At 43.2% G+C, this 16,534-nt stretch overlaps 1 protein-coding gene across 5 annotated transcripts in view; it reads left to right on the top strand.

Moving 5' to 3' along the window:
- Positions 1 to 16,534, top strand: part of NECAB2 (N-terminal EF-hand calcium binding protein 2) — a 425,733-nt gene that overhangs the window by 317,238 nt on the left and 91,961 nt on the right. For all 5 annotated transcript variants that reach the window (XR_003092925.1, XR_003092924.1, XM_025198410.1 and 2 more), the window contains exon 9: positions 15,665 to 15,721. Coding sequence is in view for 3 of the 5 variants with exons in the window: in XM_025198410.1 (XP_025054195.1) it covers positions 15,665 to 15,721 (57 nt within the window). In the remaining 2 variants the exon portion in view is untranslated. The remainder of the gene's footprint in view (positions 1 to 15,664; positions 15,722 to 16,534) is intronic.

Raw genomic sequence — 16,534 nt, 5'->3', positions numbered from 1 at the left:
GGGGGGGGTGCTACCCATGCGGCCCTCAACAGCTTGCCAAAACTCGGTAAGCAGCTCTCCACCCAAAATAATTGCCGACCCCTGGCTTATACACTGCTAAAAGGGCCAAATACTGCTTCTTTAATGTAAAAGGAAAATTTACAATGAATTGCAGAGAATCTCTTAATCCACAATATTTCATCTCCTTTATTAGATAGGCAGCCATATGACTAAAATCAGAGTCAAGCCTGTTGTCTCTGTTACCAACCTATCATTTTTTAAACATGGTTTTGTTAAATGCTGAACACTTAATTAAACAAATGAGGACATTACTCCTCTTAAAATTCAGCTCAGGGAAAGGATTTTTAAGGTGATTGGCGATTCTAAGTAGGGTGTTCGCTTATAGTGGAGTGCTCCTGCGCCACTAGTACAAATAAAAAAGACTCATTACTTAACTAGAAACCACAAGAATGTATTAATAATAAACAGACAACCACACCAACAATGGTTATATACAAAAATTATAATACAATGGTGAGTAAGAAAACAATGAGAGAGAGAGGGAACAGAATGAAAAAGTTCAGTTTGTGTACTCCAAGCAATTTTGCAATGTACATACACAGACAGCTTAGCTCTCACAGGGTCTCAGGCCCTGTGCTTTAAGTGAGAACTGTGAGGATTCCCCCACCTCCCCATAAGATTTTCCCTTCTCCAGGATATTCTTCCTCCTTTTACAAAGGGAACGGGTGACACTTTACCATATGGGTGTTGGTCAATGGGCACTGGTCCTAGTCTGTGGCTGAATCCCAAAGTGATCGCTGGGGAGCCTTGCTCCACTCAGGCTACACACAACTCCAAGCATTCCACAGACACCAGGCAGACAAGGTTCTTTGGGTAAATCTGATATCTTTTATTAGATCAACTCAACTCAAATTGTATTAGACCACAGACATGAAGCACTCACAAAACACCCTTAATTTCTCACAGTCTCAAACTTACACTAGATTCACACCTCAGACATGAGAACTCCCACACACCCAGAACCAGACACACACCAGAGTGGAGCTCAGGCCCCTTTTATATCCCAAAATCACACCATATTATCAGTCCAATCATATGTCTAGAGCACATGCCGCTCATCCAGTTGATTCGTCTGTCAATTATCACATTGAAACAAACATCAATCTTCAAACTCTAGTCTACTCATTATTCATCTTGCCTCATAAGATGTTGGTCACCTTTTTGGTGCCAAAATTCCTGTTACCAGGTCTTCACTGCACATGCTTAATATATGTTACAAGGTCAGTACCTCCTTAGACGTGGAAAATTCACTGGATCTTGAACCTTCATAACCTTCCTTCGCTACACATGTCCTGGATTCAAACTTCTTAACATTATATCACTTTTGGATAGGCCAGGGCATGTAGCACCGTGCACTCTACAGTTTGAATGGACAGTTGTTCTTTTAACTCTTTTATGACATGCAAACCAAAAATCCTTTAGAGTTACCAGCATTATTTACCTTCTGAATAAAACAATAGTAATAGACCTTTAGATATCTCTGGGGCCTGTTTAAAGCTTATTGAGCTTTTGGGGAGGTCTGGCGAGGCTCAATTTTTGTTAATAAAGAAAATTATCCTTAAAGAATTTGGCTCACGTGGACTCTCAGATTGCTTGTATGTACTTGTGTGCATTGGATGGAGGAGCTGGTATAAAAAGGAGCCCTTATGAAGCAACTTGAAGTAAGGCTCTTTGCCAGCAAAGCTTTATATGGGAAACGAAAGACTTCAGGTGAAGCAGTGGGGGAAGTGGCTAAAATGTTTAGCGATATAACCATGCGCTATGCATATGGCACAGTATGAGCAATTACTGCGCCATACTTTAGTACTGCCAAAAGGATGTACTAAAGCACAGTGCAGTAACAACATTGCCATAGGGCAACATGTAGACACACCCTGTGTATTCATTGTTATGTAGGACAAAGAGAATAGGAAGACCTGCTGTTTGCTCCTGGATGGAGGAGTCATGTCAGAACTAATAATTCTGAGCCCTTAAATATTGCTTTTCATCTCAAAGTGGAAGGTCCTCATGGGAACGGGAGGCTTGGCTTCATATTGCCTATGAAACTCAGATGTAAACTGCCAACTCCCTGTTCTAAGAATTTTTTTTTTTCCAACTTGGCGCTCTCAGGCAGAGAAGGGAATATAACGATGCTGGAGGAAAACGTATGCTTGATTCATATATAAGACTTACTGTTGAGTACAGCAAAGTGGTCCTTAGTCAAGATCCATAAGAATCACTGATATTCCACAAAGATAAAAGTAGGAAATATGGCCTTATTGCCCAGCAGTGGTCCCCAGAATCTAAGTATCTCCGGGATACAGTAGCACTAGCAATTCTCTAGAGTACAAAGTACATCTCTGAAGTTTTGTAGTGTGTTTGAAATACCACACAGCCCATTATTGTTTCATACTCAATCAGCATTGAGCTGTCCTACTTGTCAGCTTTCATTGCATTAACTCTCCAAAGGAATCCCTTCAGCCCTTCTCTCTAACCGCATCCATTTACTCTGATTGTGGCTCTCCCTGTCTATTCAGATTGACACCATTTTATCTGTGCACCTTAGTACTGTATAGAGTATTAAGCAATATGATTAGTATCTGTCACTGTGATTCCTTCTGTTCATTCCATTTTGTGTATTACCTGCTGTATGCATCTATGAGAGACAGCAAGGGCAAAAGAAGTGCGTCTTGCACTTGGCATAGAGAGTACTGAGGTTTGAGTGGTCCTAGGATCCTGTGGGATTTCACTCTGCAGTTCTGACCCAGTTCCATAAAAAGCACCATTCTCCTTTCTGAAACTGGCTCCCTTTACCTTCTAAGCCACTAGATACTATCTTTCTCAAAATACCACTTTAATAATACCTTTAATCCATCTGAGTGACAGACCCATATTAAAAACAAATTGTGTTTTACCTCCAATATTACCTCCAGACCTACTGTACTCAGGTTTTGAATTACTGCTTTATTTTCAATCTTTTAGCAATCAAACTATAAATACTACTATAACTTTTGACTTAGGCCCCAAGCCATTGGAGAAACAGTGCTGCAAAAAAACACAGTAACAGATGCAAATGGATAGTCAAAAAGGAGTTTTTACCTGGTTCATTTCATTAACTGTTCTCATTACCTCTCTCTAATGACTTATGTTTGTTGAGCTGTGTGCTAGTTATTACCTTATCAGAGCAGTGTATTTCCAATAAGCTGAATGTAATTAAAAAATAATGTTCTTGAAGAAGTTTTGTGGGCAACTTCATCCCTATCTTTGAAAATTAACACCTAGTATAAATGAAACTCTGAATCTGATGAATAAGGCATTAGACTAGGAATTAATAAATGGAATTTCTATTACTCATTCAACTTCTGACCTGTTGTGTGACTTTGGATGTGGCATGTTGAGTCTGTGCTGCTTTTTCTTCTCCCAACTTTGCCCTGATTGCCTATTTATATTATAAGTTGTTCATAGGAAAATAGACTAGAAAGAGCCTATTCAGACCATCAAGTCCAGTCCCTGGTGTTTACAAGCAACCATTTATTTAAAAAGTCCTAAAATTGTCTACCCCAAATTCTCTCCCACCAAAGCTGCAAAACACACTATGAAAACAAAACCAAAAATACCCTACAACAGCCCACCGGTAAAAAGCAGAGGGAGGAAAGCAGTGTCCTGCCACTGCAGTGGCAGTGATGGTTTCAGATTAGGAACCATGTTTGCATGAATTTGTACCATGCAATGGAGGCTCCAGAACATATGAATTGTGTCAAAACCCAGAATAATGTTGAAAATCCCATTTCCAGCCTGTTAACTTTTAGCTGGAACTTTCTTAATTCTCCTTTTTCAGTTAAATTTCAATTTTAGTTCATTTAAATTTCAGTTAAAGAGTAACAGAGTGGAACATCCAGGCATGTCTCCTAACTGAGAATCTAAATGTTTCTCACTTCGCTTATGGAGAACAAATTATATTTATAAAGTGCACCTGACTGTGAAGGACCTTGACTGTCATTTTTTTCTGAAAAGGTGAAGCTGAGCTCATGCATACTTCTCCTGATGCATTCTGCCTTTGCTGACCCAAATGGACAGTGTCTCAAATTGAAGACACTTAAGGTTGTGTTCAGTCCCAGGCATCTTTCTAAAATAACTTTCAAGGCAAACTTTGTTTATACTAGGAACAACTTCTCTTGCCTTCCGCTAGTTACTCTGGGGACCCCCTGACCTTGTGATCCCTTGGAATTTGTCCAGAACAGGTCTGTGAAGAACAATGACCTGGAATAAATACCATGAGCTGTGGAACACCTGGGCCTTGCTGTGTAAGTGCCAACATGGCTTGTTATAAAAAATGAAAACAAGCAGTGTATAGAATTCCTTAACCTTGATATTTCCACCCCAGTGATTGAAAGAAACTTAAATAAACAGAAACATTTTGTAGAGGTTTGTAGTCATAAAGCTATGAACACCTACGACCTGCCTTTCAGACAGAACCCTTATGTCACACTAGCATTACCCAAAATTACATGAGCAGCATTGACAAAAGGGAAGTTTGAAGTTAAGCCTTGTCTACATGGGGAAGTTATTATGAAATGTTCCAGGCTGTGAACTTAAGCATAGTAATAGTAGTAGGTCTGGTATAATAGGAAATGGATGAAATTCAGTAGCAGTAATGTGACTGGCAGGAGGTGAGAAGGGGCAAGCAGGGCACCAGCCCCATATACTAACTATGAGGGGAAGCCAGTATTCCCCACCATGACTTTGCCATGGCCCTGCACCCATCAGTGCATCTGGGGCAGTGGGGGGGAGGGCGCATATGGAATGGTGCTCCCCTCCCCTCCCTCCAGGGGGGTTTCTCCAGGTAGGCACAGTCATTTGCCCAATAGCATATCTTGGGTGGGGGAAAGTGAATGGGGCCCTAGGAGCAGATCCTTGACCTCTGGATACTCTCCCTCCATCTCCCTCTCTGTCTCTGCCACTGCTGCTGGGGCTCTCTGTACAGGGAAGGCGGATGCTGCTGCTACTGCCTCTGCTGCTGTAGCAGCAATGGCAACAGCAGTGGCAGCACTAGCAGTAGCAGCTGCCTTCCCTGTGCAGCGAGCTTGAGCAGGTAAAATTTCCCTTTCTGTTCCTCACCCCTCCCCTCTCTGACAGTGGTCAGCATATCCCCTGCACCCTGGGTGCCGAATGAGTTTGCTGCATTCCAGTTCAGTTGTGCAAAGTACAGGGTCATTCATTTATGGACAAACTTCTTATCTAAGCCGAGGGTTCATCTGTTAGAAAAGTTAGAGGGAAGGCATGGAAAAGAGAAGAACTATTTAAGCTATACAACTGAGTTTGGCACAAGGAAAAATGGGTATAAACTGTCCATGACTAAATTTAGGCTAGAAATTAGAAAGATGTTTCTAGACACCAGAGTAGTGAGTTTGGGAACAACCTTCCAGTAGGAGTAGTAGCAAGAAAAAATTAAATAGTTTTAAGATGCAGCTTGGTTTGTTTATGAAAGGGATAATCTTGCTAACCTGGTGCCTGTGATAGGAGAAGGATGGACTCTGACCCCAGAAATCTCTTAGTCCTGCATTCCTGACTGCACACAGGAACATGTAGAGAGAGGTAGTTAATATGGAAATGTCCACATAGGGAACAAGTGCAGGATAGCTATTCCAGGCCATTTCCCATGGAGAAAAGCCCAGAGTGTCAGCAAGGCATTAAATGCATGTGTATGTAAAATAAAGTTTTAAGGCATCTGAAAAACTATGGGTTAAATATTGACAGAAGGTCCAAACCATTTGTCGTCCTGTGGCCACTGGACAATCAGAACACACAGAAGATGCCTCAGGGAGGTTAGAAGGTTGAGAGAGAGAGCTGTCATGGAGTGGGTTGAAGTGATGAAGCCATGAATCGGTGCACAAAATAGTTGAGGAAACCTTACATCTGATCTACTGAAATGAGTAGGGATCTGGTAGGACCCCTAGAGCTTCTGGCAGATATCAATAGGACATGGTTTGTGTAATGGAAACTCTAAAAAGGAGGTAGTGTTTATATCCTTAATGGATTTTACAATTCCCCTCTTGTTGTCATAACAACTTAAGGCAGCTCTGTAAGTAATCATCTTGACAATATTTTTAGAAAATTGGTTGTCAAGGAGACAGAATGTCATTTTCCAATGGCTCAAGGTCATTTTATTCTACCAAAAGTTTTATTTAATTTTTCTTTTATTCCCCCAAAACACAGCTGACTCCTGTTTAATCAATAAGAAAGCAATAGAGGAAGTTGGATAAACTGATCATACAATACCTGCATATGCAATGCTTCTTGTCACCTTTTAATCTTTACCTTTTTTGTGCCTTTGGTTGGACCAGGAAAGTGCTTGTGGAGAGAAGGCTTGTTTATTATTCATGTCCCTTCTGCTCTTTCATCACGTTCAATAAGCCTCATTTTTGGCACCACTGTCTCAGCTCCCTTCCATCTGGAAGGACTGGCACAGGATGCCTCTGAACTCTGCAAATGCATTCTTCCTAATTGGCTGGGGAGTCCATGGTCCACTGTTAAGAAGATCAACTACTGGTTAACTAAGTTAACTATAGTTAACTTAACTAACTAACTCTATCTTTTGAATGAGCCATACCATGACTGCATACATTGGAGAAACACAGGTTATTGAGCTCAGTTCAGGAGCAACTGGATGAAATTCTATGGTCTTGTCTTATACAGAAGTTCAGACTAGGTGATGGTAATGGTCCTTGTTGCTTAAAATTCAGTAAAATGCATGACAATTATTAGATTTGCTTCTGAAGGCCTGGGTGCTGATGCTTCTACAATGCAGTTTGACTAAACACACAGTTACCCAGTGAGTATAAACTTAACTATAACCATACTATCAACTTGGTGATCAGGCTGGCTGACAGCAAGAATAGTGCAGAATTAAACATAAATCTAACATACATTTTATTCCACCCTTTTTATAGGATATAAGTGTGTCTGCATCACAAAAGTGTTCCCAAGCATGTTTTCTTAACCAATCATTATCTTGATCGTGCCACTATAACCTAATTGAGCCACGCATGCATCATTAGTCATTACCAAAAAATATTTGGTGTTATTCACCACATTGAGCTAATGAATGAACATAATAACAACAGTTCTATATGCCTCTTTTCCCTATTGTACCAGGTATATTTGTACTGCCCTACATGCTTTTTTCATCTATTGTACCAATTTTGTACTAATTGTGTCCAACACAGCATGTTCTTGAAAAGATTCTTGATGCATCTTGTTGCCTCCCACCCAACTTCAACTCTGTACCTGTACCTATACCTATAGGTCCTTCCTTTTTAATACACACTCTAGTTTGCAGCACACTTTAGTTAGCTGGCAGTTGTCTTATGGGTGAAGTTCCCTTAGCTTTTCCTTTCTTAGTTTTTGTATGTGTGTCCTTGTGGCTGGGAAGGTAAGTTATTGAACCCAGTTTTAGGCTTGGTCTGGGATTCAGTCAATCAAGAACACTTCAATAGCTTGATGCTAGGCCTGTGTGACGTGGCAAATATTCGATTCAGATTTGGCCGATTCAGAGGGACAACGATTCAGTTCAAATCACTGTCCCAATTCAATTCAGCCGATTCAAATCCAAAGATTCATTGCTGATTTGGAGATTCGACCATAGGCTAAACAGGCAGAAGTCCTCAACCATGCTGGACACAGCTGCCTCCAGCTGGCAAGTCTGTTGTGGTGTAAAGGGGGGGGAGGGGAAGGGTGTGGGGAGGGGGTGATCAACACCCCCACAGTGAGGGAGGGATTGAGGCTGGAGCTAGGACAAGCTGCCTAGCTGGGGTAAGGGGGCATGGCACTCGGGGAGGGGGGCTTCTGCCACTGCATGCTGCCACGTGCCACTGATTCAGGAGGGCATGGGAGCATGTGTGTGTCCCCCGATCTGCGTGGGGCAGGTTAAGCCAGGCTGCCCTCTGGACGGGCAGTGGAAGGCACTGGGAGCGGGGGCTCTGCCCTGCCACTGCTTGTCCAGGGAGGGCGTGGGATACGCCATGGCAGCGTGGGGAGTGGGGGCTCTGCCCTGCTTCCACTTGTCCAGCTGGAGCGGGGGGGCATGAGATGCAGGCATGGCAGCACTGGGAGCAGGGACTATGCCCTGCTGCCACTTGCCCAGCTGGGGGGGAGGTGGGGGAAGAGGGCATGATGCAGATGCAACTCGCCCCAGGCGGAAGGTGCTGGGAGCAGGGGCTATGCCCTCCCACCGCTCACCTAGCTGAGTTGGGGAGGCGCAGGATGGTGCTGCTGTGCTGCCTCAGGCAAGCAGCACACAGCAGCGGAAGCTGCTCCAGCCCCCCTGTGCCTCCTGGACAAGCTGCGGCTTTGCCCCGGCTAGGCAAGCAGCAGCAGAACATGGGGTCTGCAACCCTGGATTGGGTTGCAGCCCCCACATAGGCCCTACTCCATTGTGCTCTGCAGGGTGGGCGGAGCCAGGGCTGTGGCTGGGGCTAGCCTCCTGGTGCAGGGCCTAGCCCAGCCTACCCCACACAGACCTGGGGGCACACGCCCGGTCGCATGCCCTCCTGGACTGGTGACACGTGGCAGCGTGCAGTGGCAGAAGCCCCCCTCCCCAAGTCCCACGGCCCCCTGCCCCAGCTGGGCAGCTTGTCCCAGTCCCAATCCCTTCCTTGCTGTGGGGTCCTTCCCTCCCCCCTCCACCCACCACAACAGACTTACCAGCTGGAGGCAGCTGTGTCCAGCATGGTCAAGGACTGCTGCCTGTTTAGTTTATGGCTGAATCGCTGAATCGGCGCTGAATCTCTCTGAATCAGTTCAGTGCTTCCAATTTTATTTGGACCTTTTAATGGGTCTCCCGATTCAATTCAGATTTGGAGATTTGGCCACCAAATCAGGCCAAATCTCCTCTGAATCAAATCGACTACTGAAGCTTTGCGCAGCCCTACTTGACACCCTTGAGTTGGCGCAGGCATTTTTCCTTTGTTTGAATCTGCTTTCTGTCGCTGCCGTGCACTGCAGCGGGGGGGGGGTCCGGAGCCTTAGAGGCCGTCAGGCGGGTACTTGTGATGCTTGGAGTGGAATTAATTAGGCGGATGCTTATCGGTTGCAAAGCAAGATTGTTTACTCACGCCATCAAGGTGGTGAAAGACGGAGGTCAGAGATACTTGGTTAGTTACAGCTTAGGGTTCGTCAGGTCAGTCTGCATAAGTGTTCGGTGTTCGGGCAGAAATGGTCGGGCCGACAGTCATTGATTTACGTCTGAGATTGGGTTGAGACGGGGAAATTAGACAAGTGATCAAATTGTCTAATTACTCTGACACGTATGTTCAGAGGTCTCCAAGGTGTGTACGGAGTTGCTCCAACTTCACGGAAGTGAAAATGGGTTTTATTTGTATAATAGCCAATTGGTTTTCGCCACGTCATAAATTTAATTAGAATCTCCAATTATATAGCGGTTTCGCTAGGGTGTTATTTTAGGGCTACTCCCTGTATTACTCTGACCAGTTATAATGATTTATGTAAAGCACAGAAGGCAAAAGTTTTATCTCTGTTAGTGGGGCAGCAATAAATTTCTTGTTGGCATGCACAGCAAAAAGGCCGTTACTGGCAAGAATTTCTGTTAACCCTTAGTTAACCTAGTGCAAAATAAAACTGCTTTGAATGGTTTCACTTGCTTGTGACATGGGCACTACTTAATTGGGTTGTGACACTTTCCTCCCCCAATTTTGTGTTTTTAAAAGGATATATCAAGCATTAATGAAAGGTGAAATAACATTTAATTTGGAATCCAGGCCACACTTTCCCAGTTGCACCTATCTTTTTTGTATTTTTATTTATAAAATGTGTCACTGAGGGCCAACTATGGTAAAACTTAAATGCAAGATTTAAGTTTGGAAACATCCATCACCTTTACCTTTGCAGTATCACATGTGCACATCAAATCATTGTATGCATTGTTGTCAGGTTTGCGCACAGAGGCAGCGTCTGCGCAGACACTTCAACATAAAAAAAAGTGCACCAGTATGGAAGCTTGTGTGATGCCCAGGATTATACTGTTGGCAAACCATATGTCAGACTGGTCTTACCCCTAAGTGCCATAGTGAGATAGGTATATGCGCAACGGAACTCTGTGACATCTGACTTCTGCCGGCATCCATCACTTACAATATCCAAAATATGACTCCCGGTCACAGCAGAGCAATGTTGGCAGTGATTTTAATATGGCTTGGATATAAATGGATACACAGAGAGAAAGGTGGCTGAAGCACAGTAGCCCTCCTGCTCTCAATTCACCTATTATCTATTTCTCTTTTTCATTTCCTTGCCAAGATAGTGCTGCTTAAGTGATGGCTTTAAGGTTGGAGTGATGAAGAATGACATTGACTTGCTACAATCATGCCTATAAATCCTTCCTGCCTTCCTTTCATAAGCCTCCAATACTAAGGAGATGGGGTTCCTTATTTAAAAAGACTTCAAACTCTTCAAAAGCACCTGGTGGCATTATTAGTGGCATTATCCAAATAAGAAGCAGAAGAGCTATAAATGAATAGCATCTTTTACAAACACCATTCACATGTCCATTATTCAGTATGTTCCATGTTTGGTATGTTTGCTTTGGGATTATGTTATGTTGTTTTGTGCAGCAAAGATGCTTTAGGAGGGAAAGGATTGTATGCAGGACACCATGGGAAGGAGGACTGCTTTGCAGTAGTGAAGGCAAGAGGGGTGTCTTCCCCCTGCAACTTTGGCTGTGCCATGTATATGCAGTGAGTTCTAAATTCACCAACTGATCAGGTTTCCTATGGCTCTGGAGCCCAGGGGGTGAATGCTGCTGCTGTTTTGCAACCATGACACTGCATCTGCTCTGGATCAGCCCCTGCTGCTTTGGCATATGTCCTGAATCCCTCATGGAGAGCTGGATGAGTAACAAAATAACTTCCTGAAAAATCTGTTCAGGGGGACTTAAGCAGCTCCAAATTAATTTTGCTGTTGAGCAAACAACATTTTTAGTTAGTTACTGAGAATGGCCTTCAGTGGTCCCCAAGTTAAGAACCTGGTTTGTGTTATATCGTTCAGAATCTCTTCAACATTCTAGGAAGAAGTTAAAAATGCCAGGTGCATACTGAGAAACATACCAGTTGCATAACCTGCTGGGGCCTGGGACAGCATTACACAGGCATTATTAGGCCTTCAGCTTTTAAACAACTGGCAGTTCTACTAGCATAAGAAAATTGTGAGGAAGGCAATAGCCCTGTTCACAGAGTACCCCAAACTAAAGGTAACTCAGCCCTATGCCATACAGAAACATGTTATTACTCATAACATTGCACTCAGTTCTGATTCAAATGTTTTAAATATCCTGATGCTCTGCAGTAAGCTCCCCACTTTCTCTGTGGGCAAACAGTAGGGACTGTGTTTTTTAATCTCAACATTTTTGTCCCAGGTCGTTTATGTACGGGGTTGGGGAACAAGTCAATTTTCTCTCTGTTGAGCTTGAACTCTGCAGACTTATCAAGGATCCCATCTGTGTCTCATATGAGAAATCTGTAATTTAAGATGCCAATTAAATATGCAGTTGAGAGAGAATTTACAGGAAAAGATTTGTTGTTCCTAATGCAGGGTTTTGGGGGAGGGCTGGTGCTGGAAAGCGGGTGTATTGAGGCTGGCCCAATTTGAATGTTGTATAAATTGTACATTGCTCAAAGTAGCAGCCTGTGGTGAACACCTGATGTTGTTGGCTCTCTGCCTGGTTCCATATCAGTAGATATCTCACATGAGGAGATGATACTGGTGTGGAAAACTGCAGCACTAAGTGCTAAATTGCATTTATCTTAAGCTTATCACCAGACCTGGATGGCGCCCTCTTGGATCCACTTGCCACCGCTGTGAGCATTGCAAACCTCTGAGATAGGTTGGTCCAGTGTAAATTGGCCAGTCATAGAAATGGTTGTTCCACTTTTTCTGATGTGAGATATCCCCATACGTGTATAGTGGCTGAAGCCCACAATGGCAGAATATTATACTCTGTGTTTAAGGGTTATCTTCTGACTCTTCAGGAATACATATACCATTTTGAAAGGAGATCTTTGGCATCCCAAAGGCAGGACCCAGTGAACTACATAATTAGCCTTGAAATAGATACAATGGACAAAGCAAATGCAAGACCAGACTCAGTGCAACAGTTGAGCTATGGGAGTATGTACAGAGACTATGTTTGAAGAGGGCAAGGTCCGAAAGATTCCTGGAAGAGTGTCACAATGCAGAGGATTTAAATGAATTTCTACTCAAAGTGCAGGGAGCTGAATATTTTCTGAGCTTAGTCTCCCAATCTTGCAAACACCTATGCATGTGCTTAACTTTTACTGTCACAGCTAGTTTTAGTGAAAGTACTGGAATGACTTACAATAGCAAAATTAAGAGTGCTTGCTGGGTCAGGGTCTTAGGGAGCAGCACGGTAAAATACGTGATGTGTATGGGTGCTAAGGAGATGGAAATGGGAAGAACATACAGATGGGGTGGACAGCAGGAGAAAGTGAGAGCTAAAGGGAGGAGCCAGGTTTGTTTGAGGCCTTGGATGTGAGAACAAAGAGCTAGAATGGAATGCAAGCAGACTCCAGAGCCCAAGGAAAAGGGTGAACAATGTTAAGTTGCTTCATGTCTCATTAGTTCACCTGTAGTCTCAGCTCCACTCTTGTTCTTATTTTCTCCTCTCCTAGAGAAGACAGTGAATATCAGCTGTAAATTGTTGCTACCCTTTAAGGGTGTATTATTAAGGATCTACCAAACTTGAGGCAGCTGCCCGCCGATTTCACAGGAAAATGCCAGTGGCCTCACCCCTTGCCACTGATTGGTGGAGAGGGGTGGAGCCATATGATAGACAGCCCTCACCGACAATCAGTGGTGGGATGCAGCCACCGGCATCTTCCTGCGAAATTGGTGGGCACCAATCTTGCTGTGTTGGCAGCACCACCTCCCCTTCCAGCAGGGTATACAGCTGGGCTACAGCAGCCACAAGGACTGATGGCTCTCCAGTGGGAGCCAGCAATTTATTTTCTCTAATTTTTTCTTCCAGGGAGCTCATGCTTTTTTGCAAAGCTTGCCCAAAATCACAGTTTCCATGAAAACTGCAAAATCACAATTTTGGTAGGCCCCTATATGTTATGTGCTCAGAATTCAATCCCATCATAATAAATAAATAACATACTGTTGTTTGCAACTTGCAGCCTTGAGATTGGTCTCAACATAATTGATTAGGAATTGGCATTTCAGGTTCAAGAGAAACATGTGAAGTTGGGTGGCTGTCACCAGTAAATAACTCTGTTTTCTGTGTCTGTTGGAGCTCCTGCCTTCTGTGCAAGTTGCTGAGGAAACACCTTCTCTGCCTCACTTTGGGAGCCTAGGAAAATGTTTTTTTAGTGTTAAATTAGTTTAGGTGTTGAAAGTGATAGATAAAAGACACAAGAAGAGTTCCACTGCTCATACACACATTAACTAAACTATTAGTATTCATGCTATTAAGGTGATGAAGTAATTGCATAACTTTGACTTTCAAGATATGTTAAATTAATTTGTTCAGCTACTACTGTGAGCAAATAGCATATGCAAATTTACTTCTGATGGTTGGGCTGGGTGGCTAAAAATTGGTAGCAAGCCTTGTACCATTACCACTGGAAACTCCAATCAGCAGGGGGATGGGAGGGGGTGAGCAGCAGCAGCATCCACCCCACTGGTTCTGGAGCCATGCCAGTGCAGTGCATCCAGCAGCCCCTCCAACAAGCTGCAAACTCAATACCAGTGGTGGGTAATCTGGCTCATGAGAAGCCCTGCAGGCCATATCCAGCCCATGGGATCCGGTAAATTGGATTGCCCCTGCTATAGATTTTGTTGTCATTCCCAGCAGAGAGGCCAAGAACAGAATGGCTGCTGTTGGCTGAAATTCCGCATAATCACTGAGGTTGTCACAATTGTAGAACTTTGGTAGAGTAGCTGTCATCCAGCTGTACGTTGCCGCAACCAGCATCATGCTTCTTTTGCATATGGATGGAGGTGTCCTTTTGCTAGATCCAACTATTTTTTTAAAGACACAGAAAGGATGGGCTGGGATAAAAGAGTGGTTATTTTTTAAGTGATTGCTTTTCATCAGTATGTTGCTAAACATGATTTAGGAAAGGTTGAAAGAACTAGAATTATTTAGTCTGGAAAAGAGAAGGTTGAAGGGGGATTTGATAACAATTTTCAAATACTTGAAGTGTGGTGATAAGGATAGCAATAGATCAGGGGTTGTCAACTGGGGGTACACATACCCCTGGAGGTACTTTGAAAGGTCCCAGAGGGTACACAGATGGAGCACCCCCCCTCCCGGCCGCCTCACAGGAGCAGAACCATGGCGGAGCGAGAGCAGGACCGTGAGCAGTCAGACAGTCCACCGCTTGCCATGCCTCCTCTCCGCGTCTGACTGCTCGCCTTCCCCCCCCCCACACCCCCACTTGGCATCTGGCCACTTGCCTCCCCTCCTGGGGTACACTTACTAAAAAGGGGGCCGCTAGGGGAACACTTATTTTAAAAGGTTGAAAACTCCTGCAATAGACTATTCTTTGTGGCCTTGGGAGACAGGACAAGGTGTAACAGGCTTAAATTGCAGCAAGGGAAATTTAGGTTGGAGATTAGGAAACCTTTTTTACTATGAGGATGGTAAAGCATTGGAACAGATTACCCAGGGAAGTGGTGGGAACTCCATCCTTGAAAGTTTAATATAAGGTTAGACAAATACTTGTCTGGTGATCCTGCCTTGAGCAAGGGGACTGAATTAGATGCATTCCTGAAGTCCCTTCCAGCCCTACTATTCAAAACTAAATTATTTGATATGAGTGTTTGATCATGCCACTAATGCAAAACATTGCTAAATTAATTGCATCCCACCAGTGTCAGATGTTGAGACTGAGGGACATGGAACTGCTCTATAACCACTTACTGAGTATTTACTGTGTGAATATCTTGATTTAGTGTAATAACAAGGTTGTAAGGAAAGGAGACAGGAATGGAATGGAGTATATTCTGAGAAGTGGCTTAAGAGAAAATATAAGGACAAAACAACATCTGGGAACCAAATGATCCAAAGGACAGCAGTTTAGAAAGGGACTGTCTTTCATAGAGGGAAAATAGCTGTTCAGGAGTTGTTCAGAAAGACTATAGACTGATGTGCATGACCCTGTGGGAATACCTGAGGAAACTAGGCCTGCCTAGGTCCCCGTAATGTGATGGTATGGCCATTGATAAGATCAATATGCCTATGAACTGTTGATTTAAAATCCTTTTCTCCTCTCTTTTCTTCCTACTGTCAAAATAAATAGTGCTTTGGTTTTAAGAAGAGTATCTTGTTACTCTGTACACTGATTACAGACTCCTAATGGGAAAGACTCCAAATATTGATCCCAGTCACACTTACTGAAGAGGGACAGTTGTTATGCAGGGGCTCACGTCCGGGGGCCAGACTGTAAGTAGGAGAGATGTGGCATCATATTAGCCACATCAGACACTAGGCCTGACTCGATGTAATACATTCAGATCATAAAAGGGGCCTTTTTCAGATCTTTGTTCCTTGTTCATTGAAATTATACTGTTTCTTTTTGTGCTTTTTTAGACTCTCTGGTTTGACCTGCACCAGCGACTGTCAGACAGCGAAAGCACTGCTTGCACAGTGAGTATATACAAATAATCACGACCCTGCAAATACCAAGGTCTTTTTTGCATATGCAAATACAGGTGCATACCTGACACATTTGATGTGTCACACTTGGCCTTTGCTAAAGCTGTGGCTGTGGCTTTGATATAGGTCAACTTGTTATTGTTTAAATCAGGTTAACATCTTCCTCTAGACTTCTATATTGACTATGCCTTATGATATCATTCCATGTGATATCCATATGATATCACTCCAGTAAGATAAAGTTCCAGTTAACTGAGTTACTTCTCATGAAACCTTTCAGAGGGAGGAAAATGGACAGAGCTTTCTTTTCAAACAACTGTATGATTAGGAGTTTTGAAGACCAAGATTCTGCTTCTCATTATTTTCAGGATTTCTCAGTGGAGCAAACATTAACAATTTCCAGAAATCATCAGATAGATTAGTTCTGTCAAATGAAGCTTTTTGTTAATACTTTCTCTAATGAGCAGTGCAATATCCATAGCACTCAGAAGTTAAGTAAATGAAGCTGTCTCCTTCCATGGATAAAATGTGATCCCTCTAGATTAGTTAGAGTCCCTGAAATGATCTGGCAATTACGTTGGGAAATGACTATTAAACATGTGTATTTTTATTTTGACGAGCTTAATGAGCTGCTTTTGCCTTAGTCAACCGGATGGAATTAATATTTTTCTAGTCTCAAACTGAATAGAGATTTGCACTTGTCTTCATCTTTAGCAACAGCATGAATGAAAGTCCCTCAATAAAGACTATGTGCAACAGTATGTTGAAAAATACACATCTTTTGTTGCAAGTTGTTTTGTGTGC

The sequence above is a fragment of the Alligator sinensis genome, unplaced genomic scaffold (genome assembly GCF_000455745.1).
Source record: "Alligator sinensis unplaced genomic scaffold, ASM45574v1 scaffold97_1, whole genome shotgun sequence".
NCBI lineage: Eukaryota > Metazoa > Chordata > Crocodylia > Alligatoridae > Alligator > Alligator sinensis.
The sequence above is the reverse complement of the archived record's forward strand: the minus strand, read 5'-3'. Positions and strand labels throughout refer to the sequence as shown.